Source organism: Alexandromys fortis, unplaced genomic scaffold, assembly GCF_014885135.2.
Source record: "Alexandromys fortis isolate MF-2015 unplaced genomic scaffold, M_Fortis_MF-2015_v1.1 scaffold_260, whole genome shotgun sequence".
Classification (NCBI taxonomy): domain Eukaryota; kingdom Metazoa; phylum Chordata; class Mammalia; order Rodentia; family Cricetidae; genus Alexandromys; species Alexandromys fortis.
This window is the reverse complement of record NW_026068136.1, coordinates 1,422,638-1,441,194: the sequence shown is the minus strand read 5'-3', so window position 1 is coordinate 1,441,194 and position 18,557 is coordinate 1,422,638. Positions and strand designations below refer to the sequence as shown.

Sequence of the window (18,557 nt, the reverse complement as noted above, 5' to 3'; positions counted from 1 at the left end):
CCTTCCTACTTCTTTTAGTCAAAATTCCAGAAAAACAGGTTACAGGATTCGGGTCATGATTCCTGCAAAAGCTAATGTTTGTAGTCAAGATGGTAGCCGGACAGCTAAGAGGGAGGACACTTGAAAAGCAGGCTGCAAAGTCCACTGTGTACCCTCCAATCAAGATTTCAAGGACTTTTACCAGCTGTGTTTGTACATTGTGTGTAGATGTGCATGTGGAGGTCAGAGGACAACTCTTGAGCGGTCAACTTCTGCCCTTTGACCCTTACATAAGTTCCAACTCAAGTTCCAGGCTTGCTCCAAAAATGCATTTACTCAGCCATTCCCACTAGCCAGAGAGGATTTTTGATATCGAAAGATCAGAGTGTATTTTGAAAATACTACATTCACCTAGGAACCATTTAAAAAAAAAAAACTACATTCACCTAGGAACCAGTAAAAAGAGCTCTAAACAGAGAAATAGGAGGAAGTATAACAAGCTAGCAAAACATGAGAAAAAAACATGATTAGTCAATAGAAAATGAAAGGCACTACAAACAAAGGGGCACCGAGCCATCCCTGGGCTCAAAGAACTAGGTCACAGAGGAACACAGTTGCACTTCAGGCAACACAGCCCAGTGCAGGCGTTGTCTTAACTGCGCTTCTCTTTCTGTTCCTCAGGCTCCGAAATATCCACTACCTCTTTAACACCGCCCTGTTCCTGATCATCTGGCGCCTCCTCATCGCAAGGTCTCAGATGGCGCGGAACATCTGGTTCTTCATTGTGAGCTTCTGTTATAAGTTCATCTCCTACTTTAGGGCCTCAAGCACACTCAAGGCCTAAGAACATTGCACCAGCCCATCATCTGGAACCTCAGATACCTCTCAGGCAGGAAACTGTGTCTTATACTAGGACGTAACAAGAAGCACACCCAAGCTTCCAGCCAAACCTACCATTCCATCTCCTTTCCTACTTCTTCAATGTATTTTTTTTTAATTTGGTTCCGTGAGAAGGAAAGTCAACCTCTAACTGCATACGTGTACAAAAACCTAACTTCCAAAGTATGTCTTAACGCCACCACTCTACACATCACAGAGCATGAGATCACCCCTTTTCCTATACTCAGCTTTCCCTTCCTGACACAACTAACTTCAACTATAAAGTTATGGACAAACATGACAGAAACCTAAGCAGCCTAGAGAGAGGCAGTACCAATCAGGGAAGCATGCTCAGCACCAAGGCAAAAGCTTCCAACCACAGTGAGCGGAGGAAGGCAGCTCAACACCCTCACAGTGCCATAGAAGTAGCCCGCTATCTTAAACACTGGAGTCCCGGTGGAGTTGGGGGTGGGAGGTGGAGAAAGCAGGCTCAGCATCTGCCATTTCTCACCGGGTCAACATCTTAACCCTAGGAGGAACAAATGGTGTCGATAATTACACACGAAATATGAACTTAACTGAACATGCATCAGGAGTTTGAAGTACTTCAAAGTTCATAGCTTCTTACAATTCTGACATCCCTTAGCCTAAGGCGTTCTCATCACTGTTGTCCTGGAAACCCTCTCCCGCTCCTCCTCATTTCCTAATGTTGCCAAAGCCCTCCTATTTAAGTGTACTTCACTCAGGCATCAGTCAGGAAGGCTGTGGGGAGAGGGACGTTCCTAGATCAGAACCATGGAAACCCTCCGACCTTTGCCAGTAAGGAAAGCAAAAGTTCAAATAAAATTAAGTTCTAGTTTTCATCTTTGTGTGAGAAGCTGGAAGGAGCAAGTTCCTGTAGACCCTGAGGTCGGTGTGCCTCAGTCATCCCGGTCACACACTAACTGCGGGTGTACAGAGCTCAAAAAGAGAAGGTGAAGTGTTTGCTTAAATATTTTAAATACATATAAAAATCTTTACACATCCACAAATCTCATATTCCTAAGTCGTCACCCCAGGTATGCTCATATCTGAGATCTGGACATGCAGGATCTCTGCATGCTAAAAACATGAAATATTCAAATGAGGCACCTAAATGAGGGACTTAAAAAGTAACTGTCACACAAATTTCTGAAAACTACACACACGTATTTGATATGTGGATGCTTGCATTCTGGTGGCTCAAGTGTGCCCAGTACTGAGCTTCCTTGGCTTCATGAGGAACATGTTCGGAGAGCCCTTTCTGGTACGGCTCCTGCAAGTCAGAACAAAGCACCTGTGGGTGTCCTGTGTGAGAAAACTGCAAGATGCTTCTGAGTTACATGAAAGACCCCAGGTATGGATACAATAAATGTAGCACTGGATTTAAAAAAACAGTTCTAAAAATTCACTACTGAATTTCATCATTCCAAGAACTCCAGGGATTGAATATTAGTTTAAACTTCTGATTAAATAAAATTTTGAATTACTGTCTTCGGTGTTCTTTAACTGCTGACCACCTCTTCCCATAACCCTTCTCCAAGAGAAAGGAAATACATAAACATAGGCTACACGCTGATGCCATCTTTTCCCGCCACACCAACGGTACTGTATTTGCATGAGTGTTCTGAGGCACCTGACACATGGCACAAATTTCTCTTGCAATGCTTGAACAGGAAAAGTAAGTTACTATGTGAAAGTTGCCACCATTGAGAAATCCACCCCAGGACCAATCAATTACATGAATCCCAACATATGCACAGCAATAGGGTGCAGAGTTAAAAGTATAAAGGTATATGCTTGAAAAATAGTCCTGGTAAAAGGGAGGGCTGATTACAACCACAATGTCTTGTGAAAAATGCCAACATGAACCATTATATTTTATTCTATTAATATAGGCCAGTGAGAACATACAACAGATGTCTTAGTCTAGTCTGTACCCACATGGTACTTGATGACAGTCACCAGACAGCTACTAAGGCAACCAATGCTGACACACTTGAGAAAACCTTCTCATACTCCTGTACTCACCTAGTACCGCGTCTCATTTGAGTAACTCCCAACACTGAGGTAAACAGAGAACTCCCGAATAGCATTCGTCTTAGCATTGTTCTAGAGACACCACGACCAAGGCAACTCTACATTTAATGCTTCCTTTTATACTTACTGCTTCAGAGGTTTAGTCCATTATCATCATGACAGGGAACATGGTGCAGGAGCAGCACCTAAAGGCTAGACCCTGGTCTGCAGGCAGAGTGGAAACCTCAAAGCCTGCCCTGTTAACACCACTCCTCCAAAGCCACTTTCCAATCCTTTCAAACAGTTCCACTCCCTGGTGACTAAGCATTCAAATATGCGTTTATAAGGTACATTCTTACTGAAACCACCACATTAGATTATAACACTGATCAACCTAGTTTCTAAATCATCAGTAACTATTAAAAGTTCACAGGCCTAACATGGCTACCTTTTCTGGAACTAAGGCCCTAGCTGTCTTAAAGCAGTGTTGGCCCCTTATGTTCAGAGAAGTTTTTAAAAAACAAACAACCAAGAAAAAAAAAAGTCACTGCCTACTTTTAAAAGCATGGTTGAAAAGTTAATAAAACAAACCTAGCAAGAGCTGGGTTTTGGATATTATATGACAGAGTGTGGCCACTTCTATGGCAAACAGTGCTTACCTGGAATTAAGTTTAAGCAGAACCATGTCTTCTGACATGGGTTTTTAGTATCTTCCTATTTTATCTGAAATACTAAGTACTCGAGGGTCAGAGACGTGGTAGAATAACACGCATCCACTCTAGGATAGAAATCACTTTAATAAAAAGCAGATGGAGGCAGGGACTTCTCAGTGGTACAGCAGTTGCTGAAAATATGCAGGACCCAGTTACCCAAGTGACCAAAGGACTTCCACAGCTTTCCCATCAAGCTGTAGTAAAGGGATCTCTGCTCCAAGTTATGCTCAGAAGAGCTGACTTCAGAATAGTATTAGGAGACCCCAAACATTTAGGTGCTTTACTGATGGTAATCTCAACTACCTACAGACTCAGTCATACGAATCAGTGTTGTGTACAGACACTCATGTGTGTGCTGTCTACATGTACGTGTACCCACGTGTGACGGCCAGCAGTCAATGTTAGGCATCTTCCTCCATCATTTTCCATTTTTTTTTTCACACAGCATCTCACTGAACCTGGAGTTTGTTGATTCAGCAAGATCAGTTAGACAGAAAGCCCCAGGGATGTTCCTGTCTCTGCTTCCCCCAGTGGCTGGGATTACAAGAACATGCTAGTCACATCAGGGTGACAGATGCATGCCAGGTACACCAGGGTGGCAGAAGCACGCCAGGTACACCAGGGTGGCAGATGCATGCCAGCCACACCAGGGTGGCCGATGCATGCCAGGTACACCAGGATGACAGATGCATGCCAGCCACACCAGGGTGGCAGATGCACACCAGTCACACCAGGGTGGCAGATGCATGCCAGCCACACCAGGGTGGCCGATGCATGCCACATCAGGCTCCATCATTACCCTGGCAGCGTTTTAAAGGATCTGAGAAGCTTAAACAAGAAGAGAAGCTTCAAGATTAAATGGCATGTTGAATTTTTAAGGATCTCAAGGTCTGGATCAATTTCTTAGACCACACACATAAAAAATGTATCTAGAGTACAAGTGTAAAGAGAATTTTGAAGTAAAGGAGTTACATGTAAATTTACTTCCTGGCAATTGAATTACAACACATCTATCAAAATATTACATCTTATATGCATTTCCAAGTTAAGACTAAGTTGTTTCAGATGATAAGTTCTGATTACAATGAAATAGCTTTTCTGTGTCCAGTACTCATCTAAGTAAGAGAACAAGTGGACCTGCCATTCTAATATTGAGCCAGGCTATCTTAGGAGGTAGTCAAGGATTTCAACACTTGACAGTAATTTATTTACCTAGTTATTTTCTGTCTTTACAGTCAAAGTATACAAATACAAACATAGTATAAAAAATACATTTCAAGTAAAGGAGGCCTCAGACTTAAAATATTAGGATTGAACACACACACACGACTACCTTAATAAAATCCAGAAGACTGTACTGAACAGACACTTGGGTATCCTGGCTCTAGGGATCACAGGCACAGGAAAAGCTGTGGAATTGGCAGGCAGTTAGGGATTTCTGACCTGGAATGAAAACCTGGTAAGGCCAAAACCCTCTCCACAAATCCTGGTCGCAGTTGCCTTCATCACCCAAACGGACGGTCAGAATTTTCATTTTTTTACTGACCCTGACTATTTGAAAATGAACGACTTAATTTCTAAAACGGAAATCAATGCCAAGAAAATGCTGCTTTAAACAAATTCCCTTAGAGTCAACTTTAATGGAAAAGATACAACTCAATAAGATTTTAATGTGGCACTTAGAAACCATGGAAAAATTAAGGACATTAGCAATCCTAAATCAGGGTTTTCTCCCCTGAAGCCTGACTCAATTTTCTAGCAGCAGACATGGAAAAGTGTTCAGTCTCAAGCGCCAACATTCCAGTTCTCGCTAGCGATTCTTCTGGAGAGATGTCCTCTTTCTAGCCCAACTATAAAATCTAAGGGGAAAAACAAAGACCAACCAAAAAGTCACAAAGAAACAAAAACCTCAGAGAAGACTCATCCATTATTTGAAATTTCCTGGATATTTTTTAAAAATTGAAGACCATTATTACATTATTAGTCAGTTAACCTCTTAATACTGTGCATTTTAATTAAAAATGCTGATTTTCTACATAATCCCACTTTTCATACACTTTACTGCGGAGTGTTCTGCTGCTATCTCCTCCCTACCTGACTGCCTGCCCTTTCAATAGATCGTTTTTTAAATCTGTAAAAACATTCTCTTGAAAACACAGTAATTTGTCAGTGTGGTCCTGTCTGACAGGAACCGGAAACCCAGCCTTCTCTCTCAAAGATTTAGTCTCTGGAGATGAACTGATGCTTCTGCCCCAAGAGGCACGAGAGGAGACCGGCTGGCACACAAACCCGGCAGTTCTTAACAGTACCTGACAGGGCTCCCTCTAGTTACCGGAGCCCCGACCGAGGGCAGTACTGTCCCTGGTCCAGGCCTGACACTGCCGCACCCATGTGTGGCTGTCCTGACTCCCACTGCCCACGAGCACACAGGACTTCTCCCTCACAGTTCACAATTAGTAGTGACTTTTATGGTCTTACGCTGTCCCAGGTACAAGCTGTGAGTGACACCTGTCACATGTCATTGCACTTACACACCTGCCCTTGGGAAAGAAACCTCACCTTCATCTTCTAAAATCCGCCTTAACAGTCAGGAAAGTCGCCAACTGGAGTTCAGAGGAAAGCAGACACCTTCATCAGAACCCAGTGCTGGACACCATGGTCTTGTCAATATGGCTTAGCACTAATATGGCTGAAACACAGGGCCAGTCCCTGCTTCCTTTATTAACCACGGGAGCTGATTGCAGTTTTTTAAAGTCTAGACTAGTTTTCCATATGTTTTACACATTTTATTCTGACATCTTTTAAAAACAAAGGACACACGTTTGCATGTACCAATGCCCTTCTCTGTAAGTACGGTTCACTTCCGTCCTCCCTGCTGTCCTTTGCCGGGAGCGAGAGGGGCCGTCTTCGCCTGGCACTCCGGCTGGGCTGCCTCTCCAGTTAGCGGCATGATTTCTTCTAGGACATTTGTAACAGGCACACATGTATAGGACAACTTCGCTTTGTTTTTATCCTTGGCTGGTTTTTTTTTTTAATCCTTTTTTTCCTTTTTTTAAATAAGTATGTTTCCAGGTTCTCATATTTTCTTTTCTTTGAATATATTGCACAACATTTTATTATTAGAAAAGGTTTCATGTTTCAGGCAAAAAGTTTTTCTCCACCCAGGAGGTGCTAATGTGTATTATTTTCTAGAAGAGGTAAGTGGTTGTCTGTGTGGCCATCTTCAAAGGGGACCTAAGGGGAAAGCAGAAGAGAGGAGCAGAGAATTAGTTCCACTCTCTAGGACGTCCCAGACCCTGAGGCTCTGTGGGGAGGCCCTTTCTGTTTAGAGCCGACAGCACCACCTGTATCACTTACAGAATGGACGGGCCTGTAGGATCCAAGTCTGAAACGACAGCAAATTATTTCCACTAGAAATTTTCCGATTCCATGTAACATGCCTGCAATGGATAAAATAAGTTCAAATTTTCAATTAAACTGCTTTTGAAATTGCTATGTAAGACTAAATACTGCAGCTACCTGTAGAGAAACAGGCCACGGAGGGCGGCAAAGCAGCCTGCAGTTGTCTCTGAGGCTCAAACTACTTGAGAGGGTTACAACCTTTTCAAGACTTTCTCACATAACTTTGCAAATAACATCTTTTTAAATGAACCAAAATAAGAAAATCTGTTCTCTTTTTCTAGAAATATGAATCAAAATATCAGAGTTCTAAGAACATAACTCTCTCACTAGCTCAGAGTAACCAAGGGCTGAAGATGGATCTCTAAAAAGATTCCAGAGCCTTGGGTTAAAACCAAAAACATTACTGACTTAATCAAAATGTCACAAAATATGACTTCAAACAGTATCTGGGAAAAGAATTTTAAATGAGGGGGAATTTACAGCTGCAATGTTCTGGGCATTTCCTCATTCAACCCTACAGCATACAGACAAACCACAGATTACATTTCAGAAAAGGTAGTGAACTATGTCAGGGCTACCAGGTCAGTGGCAGAACAGACTAATGCCTAGGACACGTGTGGCTTACCACATAATCTTCCTTACATTACTAAATCCCGTGAGAGAAGTGTGCTTACAGGACAGGAAATACATTTACGAGCTTTAGAATTTAGAGACGTTTCCAAACATGAAAACTTGAAAATGTGTGTCTTGCTGTCTTTTAAAAGAGGCATGATTTTATGTATGTACGTGTGCTTGTGTGTGCGTGCGAGTGCATGTGTGCTAGACCTTGAGAAAGTGAGAGCCTTGCAAATGCTGAGGCACAGTCCATCAGTGAAGGATCCCCACCCAATTCTAATAAACACACTCGGGAATCAGAGAAGCATGGCATGACCACTACTTCCCGCAATCCACAGTAACCGCTTATCTCGAAGCAAAACGAATTAAAAGGAAATTAGGCAAAGAAAGGAATGCTAACCTGTTGTTGAAAAGATTCCTCCAATAATACCACAGAGTCTTACAAAAAACTGCCAGAAAGGCATGTGTTCCTCAGTGACTGTCACCATGAGAGAACTGAGATCATATTTCATAAATATTCCAGAGACTCCGTGGCTGCCTGCAGCGTGGTTAATGACACGTTCCTTAGAGCAAGGGAAGAGGAGAGAAAGTAAGAGAAATAAATAAGCACTCATCGTGGGTACTAACACACACTCTACTTTCCTCCCTGTGAACGAACTGCCCCAGACTTTAAGCTCTCCAGAGACAAATACCAGTGTTCTTGGTGGGGTAAGGTTTTTTTTTAAAAGAATCACGTTTATCCTGGCATGGTGTTGCACATCTGTAATCCCACACTAGGAAGCAAAAACTGGAGGGCCATGCACTGTTTCAAAAAGAAAACAGAACCCGGAACTGAACTATTCCTATGTTGAAAATGGTCATCTTAAACATACCAGCATATTCCTGCACTTACAACTAACGAAGCGATAAACACCAAGTTTATATTGTATTGTTTCTTTGAAATTATTTCTTGTCATTTTATTTCTACTAATCTGAAATTAAAATGCAAGCGTTAGGAACACATACCATGTGGTAAAAATCCCCTCCCTTATTACTAACACAGAGAACCTTATAAATGAGCCACCAATTAAGTTTTCAACAGTGAATTAATGCAAAAACGCTAAAATGTTCAATATCATGTTTAAGGCATAGAAACCCTGTGACCACATTCAATAAAGCAAGCTACGTTGGGAAACAGGACATCAATTACATCGGCGAAGACTAGGGATGATTAAACTGGGCTTCCAAAACTGAAAGTGGCTAGCTTCTCTCCCACCCTGAACTGTTAAAAACTCAATCACCTATAACAAACACCCCTTACACAATGGATTTCTTTTTGATTTAATTTTGCTATTTTCAAATGCATCCTGGAGATAACTTCATGTTCAAACATCGTCTTTTTTTAAAGTTGGATGCCATGCTGGGTAGATTTATAATCTGAGCTATTTCTAGCCTTATGGTACCATTATGATGACACGCCGTAGTTTTCTTCTTTTCTCCCACTGTCCTTGGAAAGGGGTTTCTAATACAGGGACAGCTGTAACAGAAGCAACGCACACATTGCCAGACTCTCTATAACCCACAGCAATTCTATAATCTGATACCCCTGCTTACTTTGCCCCAAAACCCTTGTCAAACCAACACAATGTTTCCCAGGTATTTGTCAATACTGCTGGTAAGAACATCTTCCTACTCTTGTAGAAATGTTGACGAGTACAATATATACTTACCTAGCTAGCTACTGTGTATGTATGTATATAAATACGCACCTGTTTGCCCCTTGAACCATTTGAAAAGTTAAGACACTTAACACTTGCCCTCTGAAATAACCTAGTTCAGAAGACTAAAGAGAGCCTTGCTCTCAGAGGCCTCAGTCAGCATCACCTAAGGCATTAACTACCACATGAAGGAAAATGGAGGGGAAAGTTCTTACACACCCCGGAATTCATATGGGTACCAGTTGAGTATTACCAATTTCAAACTTGGTTTATAAGGAAATACAACCTAAAACAGATGCTGTTCAAACCTGTTCTTTCCTCCATGAAACCACTAAGACCCTTCTACCTGAGGCTGGAAGCACGCATTCAATCAGACCCGGCTGCACTGAGGGCCTTGCTGAGAGCAGCAAGAATGTACTTACAAAAAACAACAAAGAACCAGAACACCTGATGACAGAGGCAGGTCAGGAGCTAGCTGCCTATATCAATGAAGAATTCATAAAGTGACCCGCCATCCTAGTTTATTCTGTAATAGTCACTGCCAGTGCTAGAACACACACTAATACCCACTCCAATACACTTTTACTACAAATGTTCATTCATTTCAAAACGTCCATGCATTTTAAAATGGGGAAGGGGACCCACTAAATCTCCAATGTTATCTTGCAGTTGGAAAACTAAAAAAAAAAAAAAATCCCCCTCAATCATCTTAGCAATGAGGACCCACTCACCCTTTCTGTGACAGAGAACTGATGGGTATCAGCTGAAATCTTGTATGTGTGTAGCTTTGTTGGCACAACTGTAATGAAATATTGGAACATCTGGTTGTCTATAATAAAAACAAAATATGCCTTCTTATCAATCAGTAGCAATAGAATACTATCACATCTATTCTACTAAATATGACAAAATTGAAATTTAATATTACCATTGCTTTAGTATATAATAAACAATTTTAAAAAAAGAAAAGCTGATGAAAACATACTCATATCTGGTAAAACAAAGTCCCACTTAGGACACAAGAGGTGTGTGTGGGGTGCCCACACTTGATTTAGTGTGTAATAAATAATTTTAAGAACTGGCCATCTCCTGTGACTAGTCAAGACTACCAGTGGAAGGATGGGGACACCAAGACAGCCACATAATCTTCGACCTACAGTCTGCCCTACCTATGGGATGTGCTGGGGTAAGGGTGGCACAGAGATTGTGGGAATGGCCAACCAGTCTGAGACCCACGCCACGAGAGTGAGCCCACCTGACATTGCCTAAAGTGCCTGGACCCAGAAGCTGGATGGCCCAGAGACCCAGGACAGAACCAAACAGGACTGGAGTAAAAACAAAATGTCAATGTAATGATGCCTAATGATACTCTGCTGTTCTCACAGACTGGTGCCTAGCCCAGCAGTCGTCAGAGAGGCTTCATACAGCAACAGGGGGAAACAGAGGCCGAGACCCACTGTCAAACATTAGGTCAAGCTCGGGGAATCCTGCTGAAGAGAGGAAGGAAGGACTGTAGAACCAAGACGAGTCAAGGACAGCATAAGAAAACCCACAGATAAACCAACCTGGGCTCACAGGGGCTCACAGAGACTGAACCGACAGCCAGGGAGCCTGCATGGCATCGACCTAGGTCCTCTGCACATATGTTATAGCAGTTGTGTAGCTTGGTCTTCTTCTGGGACTCCTAACAGCAGGATGTCTCTGACTCTTTTCCTGGCCTTTGAGACCCTATTCCTCATATTGGGTCACCTTTTCCAGCCTTAACTAGAAGGTAAGGTGCTTAGTCTTTCTGCAACCTGATACTCTACGTTTTGGTGATATCTGTGGGAGGCCTGCCCTTTACTGAACAGAAACAGAGGAGGAATGGATGGGGGGGGAAGACAAAGGGAAGGTGGGAGAGCGTCTGAGAGGAAACTATGGTCAGGATGTTAAATAAACAAACAAACTGAAAATGAAGACAATATACTCATATTTTGTAAAACAAAGCCCCAGTCAAAAGGCATGCAGGTGTCCACATGCATTAGTTCAGGCACTAATAGCCACGCATGGGACATAAGAAGGCAAAGACAGCATCTCCCAGAGCAGAAACCCAGATGACATTGCAGCAGTAACCACAGTTCTCACGGCTATTCTCTTAAATACACAGTAAACCAAAGTTGGACCTGCCAGACTCTGAAGGTGACATCAGAGCAAAGAGGTATAAACAAACTGCTCAGGGATTGCTATTCAAGGGGTCATTTTTAGTTACCTGATGCCACCACGGTAAATACAAGTACAAAAAGATCAATGTCCAAAAACAAACCTGCATGGCAACACAAGCCTGTAATCCCAGGAGGATTGCCGTGAGTTTAAGGCCAGCTTGGGCTACACTATTACTTCCAGGCCAGCCTGATCTAAATGGTAAAACACTATCTCAAAATAACAACAAGGTCACCTGAAAACAGGCTACGTACCACTTGCTACAAGACGAAGAAAATAACCCTCAGTGCTTGATTAAGTACCCCACGTGGAGCAGAGGCTTGAAAACACAAGCGCACGTGGCTGCTGGGATAGCACACACCTGACTACATGCACCGCCACTCTGGAGTAACTCCAGGCTTCCTGGGTTGGTGACATCAGCAGGGGCCTCCTACAAAAGCATTCAAGAGCCTTGGTCCTGTGACAAGAAGAGAACTTCTTTCTCCAGTGACTGTTGTGTTTTAAACAACACATCAACCCTCCTGGCCAAATCCCAATCACGTCTACCACAGACTCAGCAGCCTCTTAAAGATTAGCTTCCCAAGGGTGACAGGGAGGGGAAACCCACCAGTATTAAAGTTTTAATGCAATTTTCTGTATGCAAATTCTAAGAGCACTTATTAAATACTTACGATCTACAGCAATCTTTTCAGTTCCATCCAAAGGATTAATAATCCCTGGAACAAGCTCTCCAAAAGACAAATGGTCTATTCTGTGAGAAAAGTTGTAAGCTAAGATAAAGAAAATAAAGGCAGAGAACTCACATTAACTCTTGAGAGTGCCATGCTACAGATAGTTCTATATCCTCACCTATGTTCAAATCTACTTAAAACAGCATGTTAAAAAACATGAGAAATCCTGATAAAATGTTGCCTCAAATTTCATGAGTATATACAAATTAATTTCTATTAACTGTCTTATTTAATTCTGTCTAAAACATACAACTTTCTTAATTTTTAAACATCACACAGAAACCAAACCATGCCATTAGTCAAATAATGAAAGCGATCACAAATATTTTTTAACATACCCCATTACTATGATCAGCTGATTTTTATAGGATTTGCTTTGATCTAAAAGCAAAGTTTAAGAAGAAAGTCTTGCTTGGAACAGTGGTACAAGCTTGGAATCCCAGCACTTGGAAGGTAGATGCAGGAGGACCAAGTCACTCAGGGCTATCTGCAGCCTTAGGCCAACCAGGCATATGAAAACATGCTCCATTCAATTCCACTCTTCAAAAACACTGCAGTTTTATGATTATCATTGTACCGAAGTAACTGTAAGTGTGTACACAAGCCTGTACATGGATCCACTTCGAATCCTGCCTGTTAGTGGCCATGTACAGAGCGGCACCAACTTCTCCTGGGCCCCCTAACTGAAGGGATTTCTGGGCAATGAACAGAGAGAAGTGCAGTGAACTTACAGATAGATTTGAAGCAATACACTTAAGGGTTTTTTTTCCCCCCTCTAGATGGGATACCAAGTTGTTTGTTTTGGATATAAATTTTTAAACAGCTTCCTTTGTTTGCTTGGCTTTTGCTTTCTATGACAGGATCCTGTCATTCACTGGCATGACATTCACTATGTAGCACAAGCTAACTTCAAATTCATGACCACCTCCCTGTGTAAGCCTCCCAAGTGCTGGGGCTACAGGTGCCGACACACTTATTTACTTGTTTTTGAGACTAACTCTCACTATGTAGTCCTGACTGGCCTGGAACTCACAGAGACGGATTAAAGGCAGAAGGTGTGTGCTACCACACGAGTCAAGTTTACTTTCAAAGCCCTACCTTGTATTTGCACTAAAACAAATGAAAAACACACACAAAATTAACTTCTCTTGCAAACTTTTCTACACTGAAACAAAATCTCAGAAATCGCTCACAGTCGTGGTTGACAAGTGCTGCCAAGTGTGCATGCCCTCGCGGATGTGGGATCGCCCTGGAAGGAGGAAAAGCAGACATGTAACTAACAAGGCAAAGTAAGAGTAGTGCATCGTGCACCTGGTCCACAGCTAAGCCATCTCAGCAATGCCATAACTAAGGCTGCAAAAAGCCAAAAGGAAACTGTTATGTATTTATGAGCCAAGATGATAAAAACCAAGGGAACAGCATTTCATAAATATCAATGAAACACAAAACCCGAAAAATTGAGTTCATTCTGTAGCTCACATGTGCTTTCCAGGGGGAAAAAAATCTTTGCTCCCTGAGGCTTAAAGCTGGAGATCCGAATTTCAAGAACGACCTCACATGTGTCTGGTAATGACCTAAATACGTCAGTCTCTGAAAACACAAATCCATCAGCATGCTTCAACTGACTCTATTCACTTTCTTGAAGACATTTCTAAAATACTACTAGAGTCTTCTCTTTTATATTTTGTGTATCAGAGATCAGTCATCCCCAACTTAGGCAGAATTTCCTAAATTGCACAACAGATTTCTAAAACTTCCTCTGTACTTGTCCTGGTGTCTGACAACTGGAACCATAATCCGAGCTGAGACACGCTAGGGGGTGGGACTGGAGGCCTGGGTTCCCACAGCATCCACAGCAGTCTGCTGGAGCCACTCAGAACCACCACCGTCACGCATGACTGTAGCAACTTTGCCACAGCACTAGTTTATACATAAGTACTATTTTCCCTGATAATTTTAGGTTAAATTTATTATAAGCTATTCTATGAAGTGTTCAGAAAATATAATTCCTAAAACACTGACCAAAAGCAGTACTAAAAAACTATAATAAAACTTCACTACTGCTCAAGATCCAGCTGTTGTGCAGAGGGTCAAACTGGAATGCTGAGATTTTATTTTTAATGGAAGTCACAGAAATGAACAATATTAAGTCCACAGGAGCAAATAGAATGATTGCTAGTTGATAACACACTTTAGCAGGTATCACTTTAGGCTATGGAATTGGAGGGCTCCACAGTCTTCCCTCGGCTATTCAACATAGACTATTTTCATTGAATCCTTAATCCACTAAACAACACACAGTAGTGGTAACACCTATGCACTCCCTCAGGGTCACAGGAAGTCCAGTATGTGGGCAGATGCATGTGCATGCAGTACCCTGGCGTCCAGAAGAGGGTGTCAGATACCCTGGAGCTGAAGTTACAGGTCTGTGAGCTGTCCAATGTGAGTTCATGAAAAGGACTCCTATCTCTTTACCACTGAGCCATGCCTCTAGCCTTATCATGCTTCTTGACTATTGGACACTGGACTCCCTGTCCTCAGCTGCTGAAGCACTTTCTCACCGAAATCTAATGGCCCAAGGCCAATCTAATTTCAATGAACTCATTTTTTCAGCTACTACAATCAAACATACTTCATTAACCTAGAAGTACAGGATCTTTCTTTCTTGGCTGATGAGTGAGCAGACACTTGATTGTAACTTCATTTTCTCTTAAAAATTCTACCAAACATTTTACGTTAAACTCTCTAATCTCCTCACCACTGCTTTCCTATGGAGCTGGGACTATTGTGTAAGTGCTTGGTTAGCCTGATAGTATCAACATACACTGTGACTATTGTGATAAGTGCTTGGTTAGCCTGATGGTATCAACATACACTGTGTTCTTTAAATGCAGTCACTGTGACATCATAGTTATCACAATATTCTGTAGCCAAGTTCGATGGTGATTTGAAAGTATGGCAACCAGAGCCTGTGTTTCTATGATCTTTACACGGTCAAATAATAACCAAGTGCAGCAATGTACACAACACCGGTACCTACCGGTGATGCACCAACACCAGGAACATTGAGACCATTACAGAGTCAACTGCTCCATCCTCAAGATGATGCTGTAATGTAAACTTTCAACAAAACCTCATCTTTTGGGCAGTAAGGGAGTAAGACAGGATCTCGCCGTAACTCTGGCTGGCCTGGAACTTACTATGTGGACCAGGCTGGCCTCAGACAGAGGTCCACCTGCCCCTGCCTCTTGAGCATTGGAATTAGAAGTGTATGCCACCATGCTTAAAACTTCACTTCTGAATGCAAATCTGAACTTTTTCATTAATGAAAAAGGCAGTGGGCTGCATCTGGAAATCATGCTGTCAGGATCCATTCACTTGTGATAAGCCTTTGTTCTCTCTTAAGTTTAGCCAATTCTTTATTCTTCTGGTACTAAGAATAACACCTGTCCTTTTCTGCCCTTGGTTTAAAAATGGAAAGTTAAAACATCACTATGAAGATTTCCACACGCTGTTCCTTATTTGTGCTTTATCCAGTAAACAATTTTAGCAATGAGAAAATTTTCCATAATGTGTACATCTTTCCTGGTTAGTAATAAAGTCACTGTCAAGTTCTGGTGTGCCCCCAACAGGTCTCCACTTGTGTTTACCTTGTTCTGCAGCTCAGGCACTGAGAAGAGGCAAGGTGACGGAGATAAATCACCATCCAGTGCAGAGCACTGACCTATTACAGGAACGACTGTAGCTAACTCCAGCAGCACTAAACAGAAACACTACAGCCAGAGGTCACCCTGTCCCACTGATACCTTCACTTTGTGTTCCTACTACAGGCTTTAAATTTAGAGATAAGAATTCTTCTAAATAATCAAATTACAAGCTACAGCATTATAGCTGACTTCAATAGTTTCTCACAACCTAAGGTCTGTGAGGAACTTAGAACTGTTTTAGATTAAATCTTCCCCTTTTTGTTAGAAAACATAAATTGAAATTTTATGGATTAGCAGCATAGGCATCTCCCTTCAAAACCACACGTTAAAAAATCAAATTCAGTTACCCTATGCAGATGACATTTATTAAGAAGGCTTCAATTTTCCTGCTTGTTTTCTGACATGTCTAACCCATCAGATGGGCCCAGCACTGGAAGGAGAACAGTTCTGAACCTCAGTCAGGATGAAGAACAGCTTTTTGGTTGTGGCACTTACTGGTTTTGAGGTGAGGGATGCTACTGGCACCCATGGACCACAGACAGAAAAGAAAACATCCTGCAGAGAATCGTATTTCAACAAAGACCTCTCAGGTGCCCTCAGACAATGCAAAAACGAGAAACTACTGACCTGAGCCTCAACTCTGTTCAGCTACACAGAGGACCTATGGGTTGTTTGACTCGCTATCCTGTGTTGCTCGGTGCTCAAATGTCATCCCATCATCTGAGCGGCCTGCGTGTGTTTATCTGGTCACAACTCTGGCTAAATGCAAGCACATGCCTCTTGCTAATGCATTCTGTGTGCACACGTCCGAGCATCTGCTTACAGGGATTCGAACACCACACTCATGCCCTCTGAACTATTCTCTATGGGCAGCGAGGACTGTCATTGCACTCAACAGGTAACAGGATCAACATTGAGCTTGACAAACCTAACACTAAAAATAAAAGGTAAGTCTACTTCAGTTTACGAGACAAAGCAACAAGAGCTTTCCCTCTGTGGTCTGTTATGTGTAAGTTATCATCTGCTGAAAGGTATGAAATAGGGGAGACTACAGGCCACGGTACAGCAGAAGTTCGTGCTCTGCCTCCTTTCAGACTAGGGCACTGCTTACACGTGAAGCTGCACTGAGCCCTCTCCATGTGCTGCCTCCATGGTGCCAAAGTCTCAAAGTCCCCGGACAATGCTGCAGATAAGCAAGTGAGCACTGATCATGGCCAAACAGCAAAGTTTAAATTCGCAGGAGAAAAGCACAACAAAGAAAAAATAAAGTCGGATTTGATCATTATAAGCAATGAAGTCTTTTGTTCTCTCTATATAAACAAATAAGTAAACAGACAATAAACCCAAAGGAACCCTTTGAGCAGGTTCTTTTCCTGACATGTTCTCCTTTACTTTATATATAAGTTCCTAACTCCCCATATAATTCTAAAGTCTCCTCACGAAGCCTCTGCTGACTTGCAGACTACGTTACGTAATTTTCCTTATCAGCTATAATCACTTTTAGAGTCTCAATAGAACTATAATCAAGTAATAACTTGATAATGTACTTACTGGTCAAAGTTTGACTATTCTTGTAGGACTTCAGCACCCAGGGAGAAGAAGGGCTCCCTCTTTTCCACTGTGTGACCCTGAGTCTCCAGACCAGTACTCTGCACACAGCAATCGTCCAATGACGGTTTAGACAGAGGAGAACTCATCCTCATCCTCCTCAGTTCTCCGTGGAAGGAGAAAACGGGAGCTTTCTGTGATACTGGGTCATATTCAGGAGAGCAAGTGGCAGTCTTCCTAAGCTGTTACTAAATTACTTCATTCTAGATATCAGCAACTTTAGACTTTTTCTAGAATTACTCAGGGGTTGCATTTTGATGAGAACCACCAAAGGGCTAAACAAAACCTACTATCAACAAACAAACGCACTGATGGAGCCCCTAGGGTCAAAACTATCTGGCTACAGAAGTTACAACTGAGAGGTTTTAATCACTAGTGACCCACAAACAACACTTTACATGCCCTTTGTGGTTGTACTACCTGGTCAGGAAAATACGCAATTTTAATCAAGCTCCAACCCCATCTAAAGAACTTCAGGAAGTGAAAAGAACATACTTGCCCACAGTTATGTGAAAATTCCCTGCTACTTTATTGACGTACAGATGACCGTGGATTCGGCATGCATCTGGAGTCAGCGATGGATCATCTTCCCTGTAAGGCAAGACACGTTCAGGTGTCTCAGTGCACATCTGGCACAGGGACTGTGGTTCAGGTGTCTCAGTGCACATCTGGCACATCAGGTGTCTCAGTGCACATCTGGCACAGGGACTGTGGACTGGTGACAACGGCACACGGGGAAAGGAGAATCCTAAGGACAAACTGTTGAGTCCTGACGTCAAGATTACAGTGATGGTTTGCACCCACTTAGAGCTGCTATATAGCTACCTATTTACATAATTACAGATCATTATGCATCTTCAAGTCTGCTCAATGACTGAGGAACAGAGAGCATCAGCAGCACACCCTCCTCATGCACTTCTGCACTGCGGTGCAGCTGGGTCGGAAGGAACCTGAGGTCAGGAAAAGGCACCCAAGTGAAAACTGGGCTTT

At 42.4% G+C, this 18,557-nt stretch overlaps 2 protein-coding genes across 7 annotated transcripts in view; one reads left to right on the top strand and one right to left on the bottom strand.

Annotated features, from left to right (window-relative positions):
* Far2 (fatty acyl-CoA reductase 2) overlaps positions 1 to 2,585 on the top strand; it is a 108,924-nt gene extending 106,339 nt beyond the window's left edge. For all 3 annotated transcript variants that reach the window (XM_050126493.1, XM_050126492.1, XM_050126494.1), the window contains one exon: positions 661 to 2,585. In XM_050126493.1, the coding sequence (XP_049982450.1) occupies positions 661 to 823 (163 nt within the window). In that variant the 3' untranslated portion in view covers positions 824 to 2,585. The remainder of the gene's footprint in view (positions 1 to 660) is intronic.
* A 3,794-nt stretch (positions 2,586 to 6,379) lies between these two features.
* The window catches only part of Ergic2 (ERGIC and golgi 2), a 28,827-nt gene continuing 16,649 nt past the window's right edge, over positions 6,380 to 18,557 (bottom strand). For all 4 annotated transcript variants that reach the window (XM_050126495.1, XM_050126496.1, XM_050126497.1 and 1 more), the window contains 7 exons: positions 18,063 to 18,158; positions 13,446 to 13,501; positions 12,193 to 12,291; positions 10,054 to 10,151; positions 8,026 to 8,188; positions 6,966 to 7,048; positions 6,380 to 6,842 (listed from right to left, as the gene is read on the bottom strand). In XM_050126495.1, the coding sequence (XP_049982452.1) occupies positions 6,780 to 6,842; positions 6,966 to 7,048; positions 8,026 to 8,188; positions 10,054 to 10,151; positions 12,193 to 12,291; positions 13,446 to 13,501; positions 18,063 to 18,158 (658 nt within the window). In that variant the 3' untranslated portion in view covers positions 6,380 to 6,779. The remainder of the gene's footprint in view (positions 6,843 to 6,965; positions 7,049 to 8,025; positions 8,189 to 10,053; positions 10,152 to 12,192; positions 12,292 to 13,445; positions 13,502 to 18,062; positions 18,159 to 18,557) is intronic.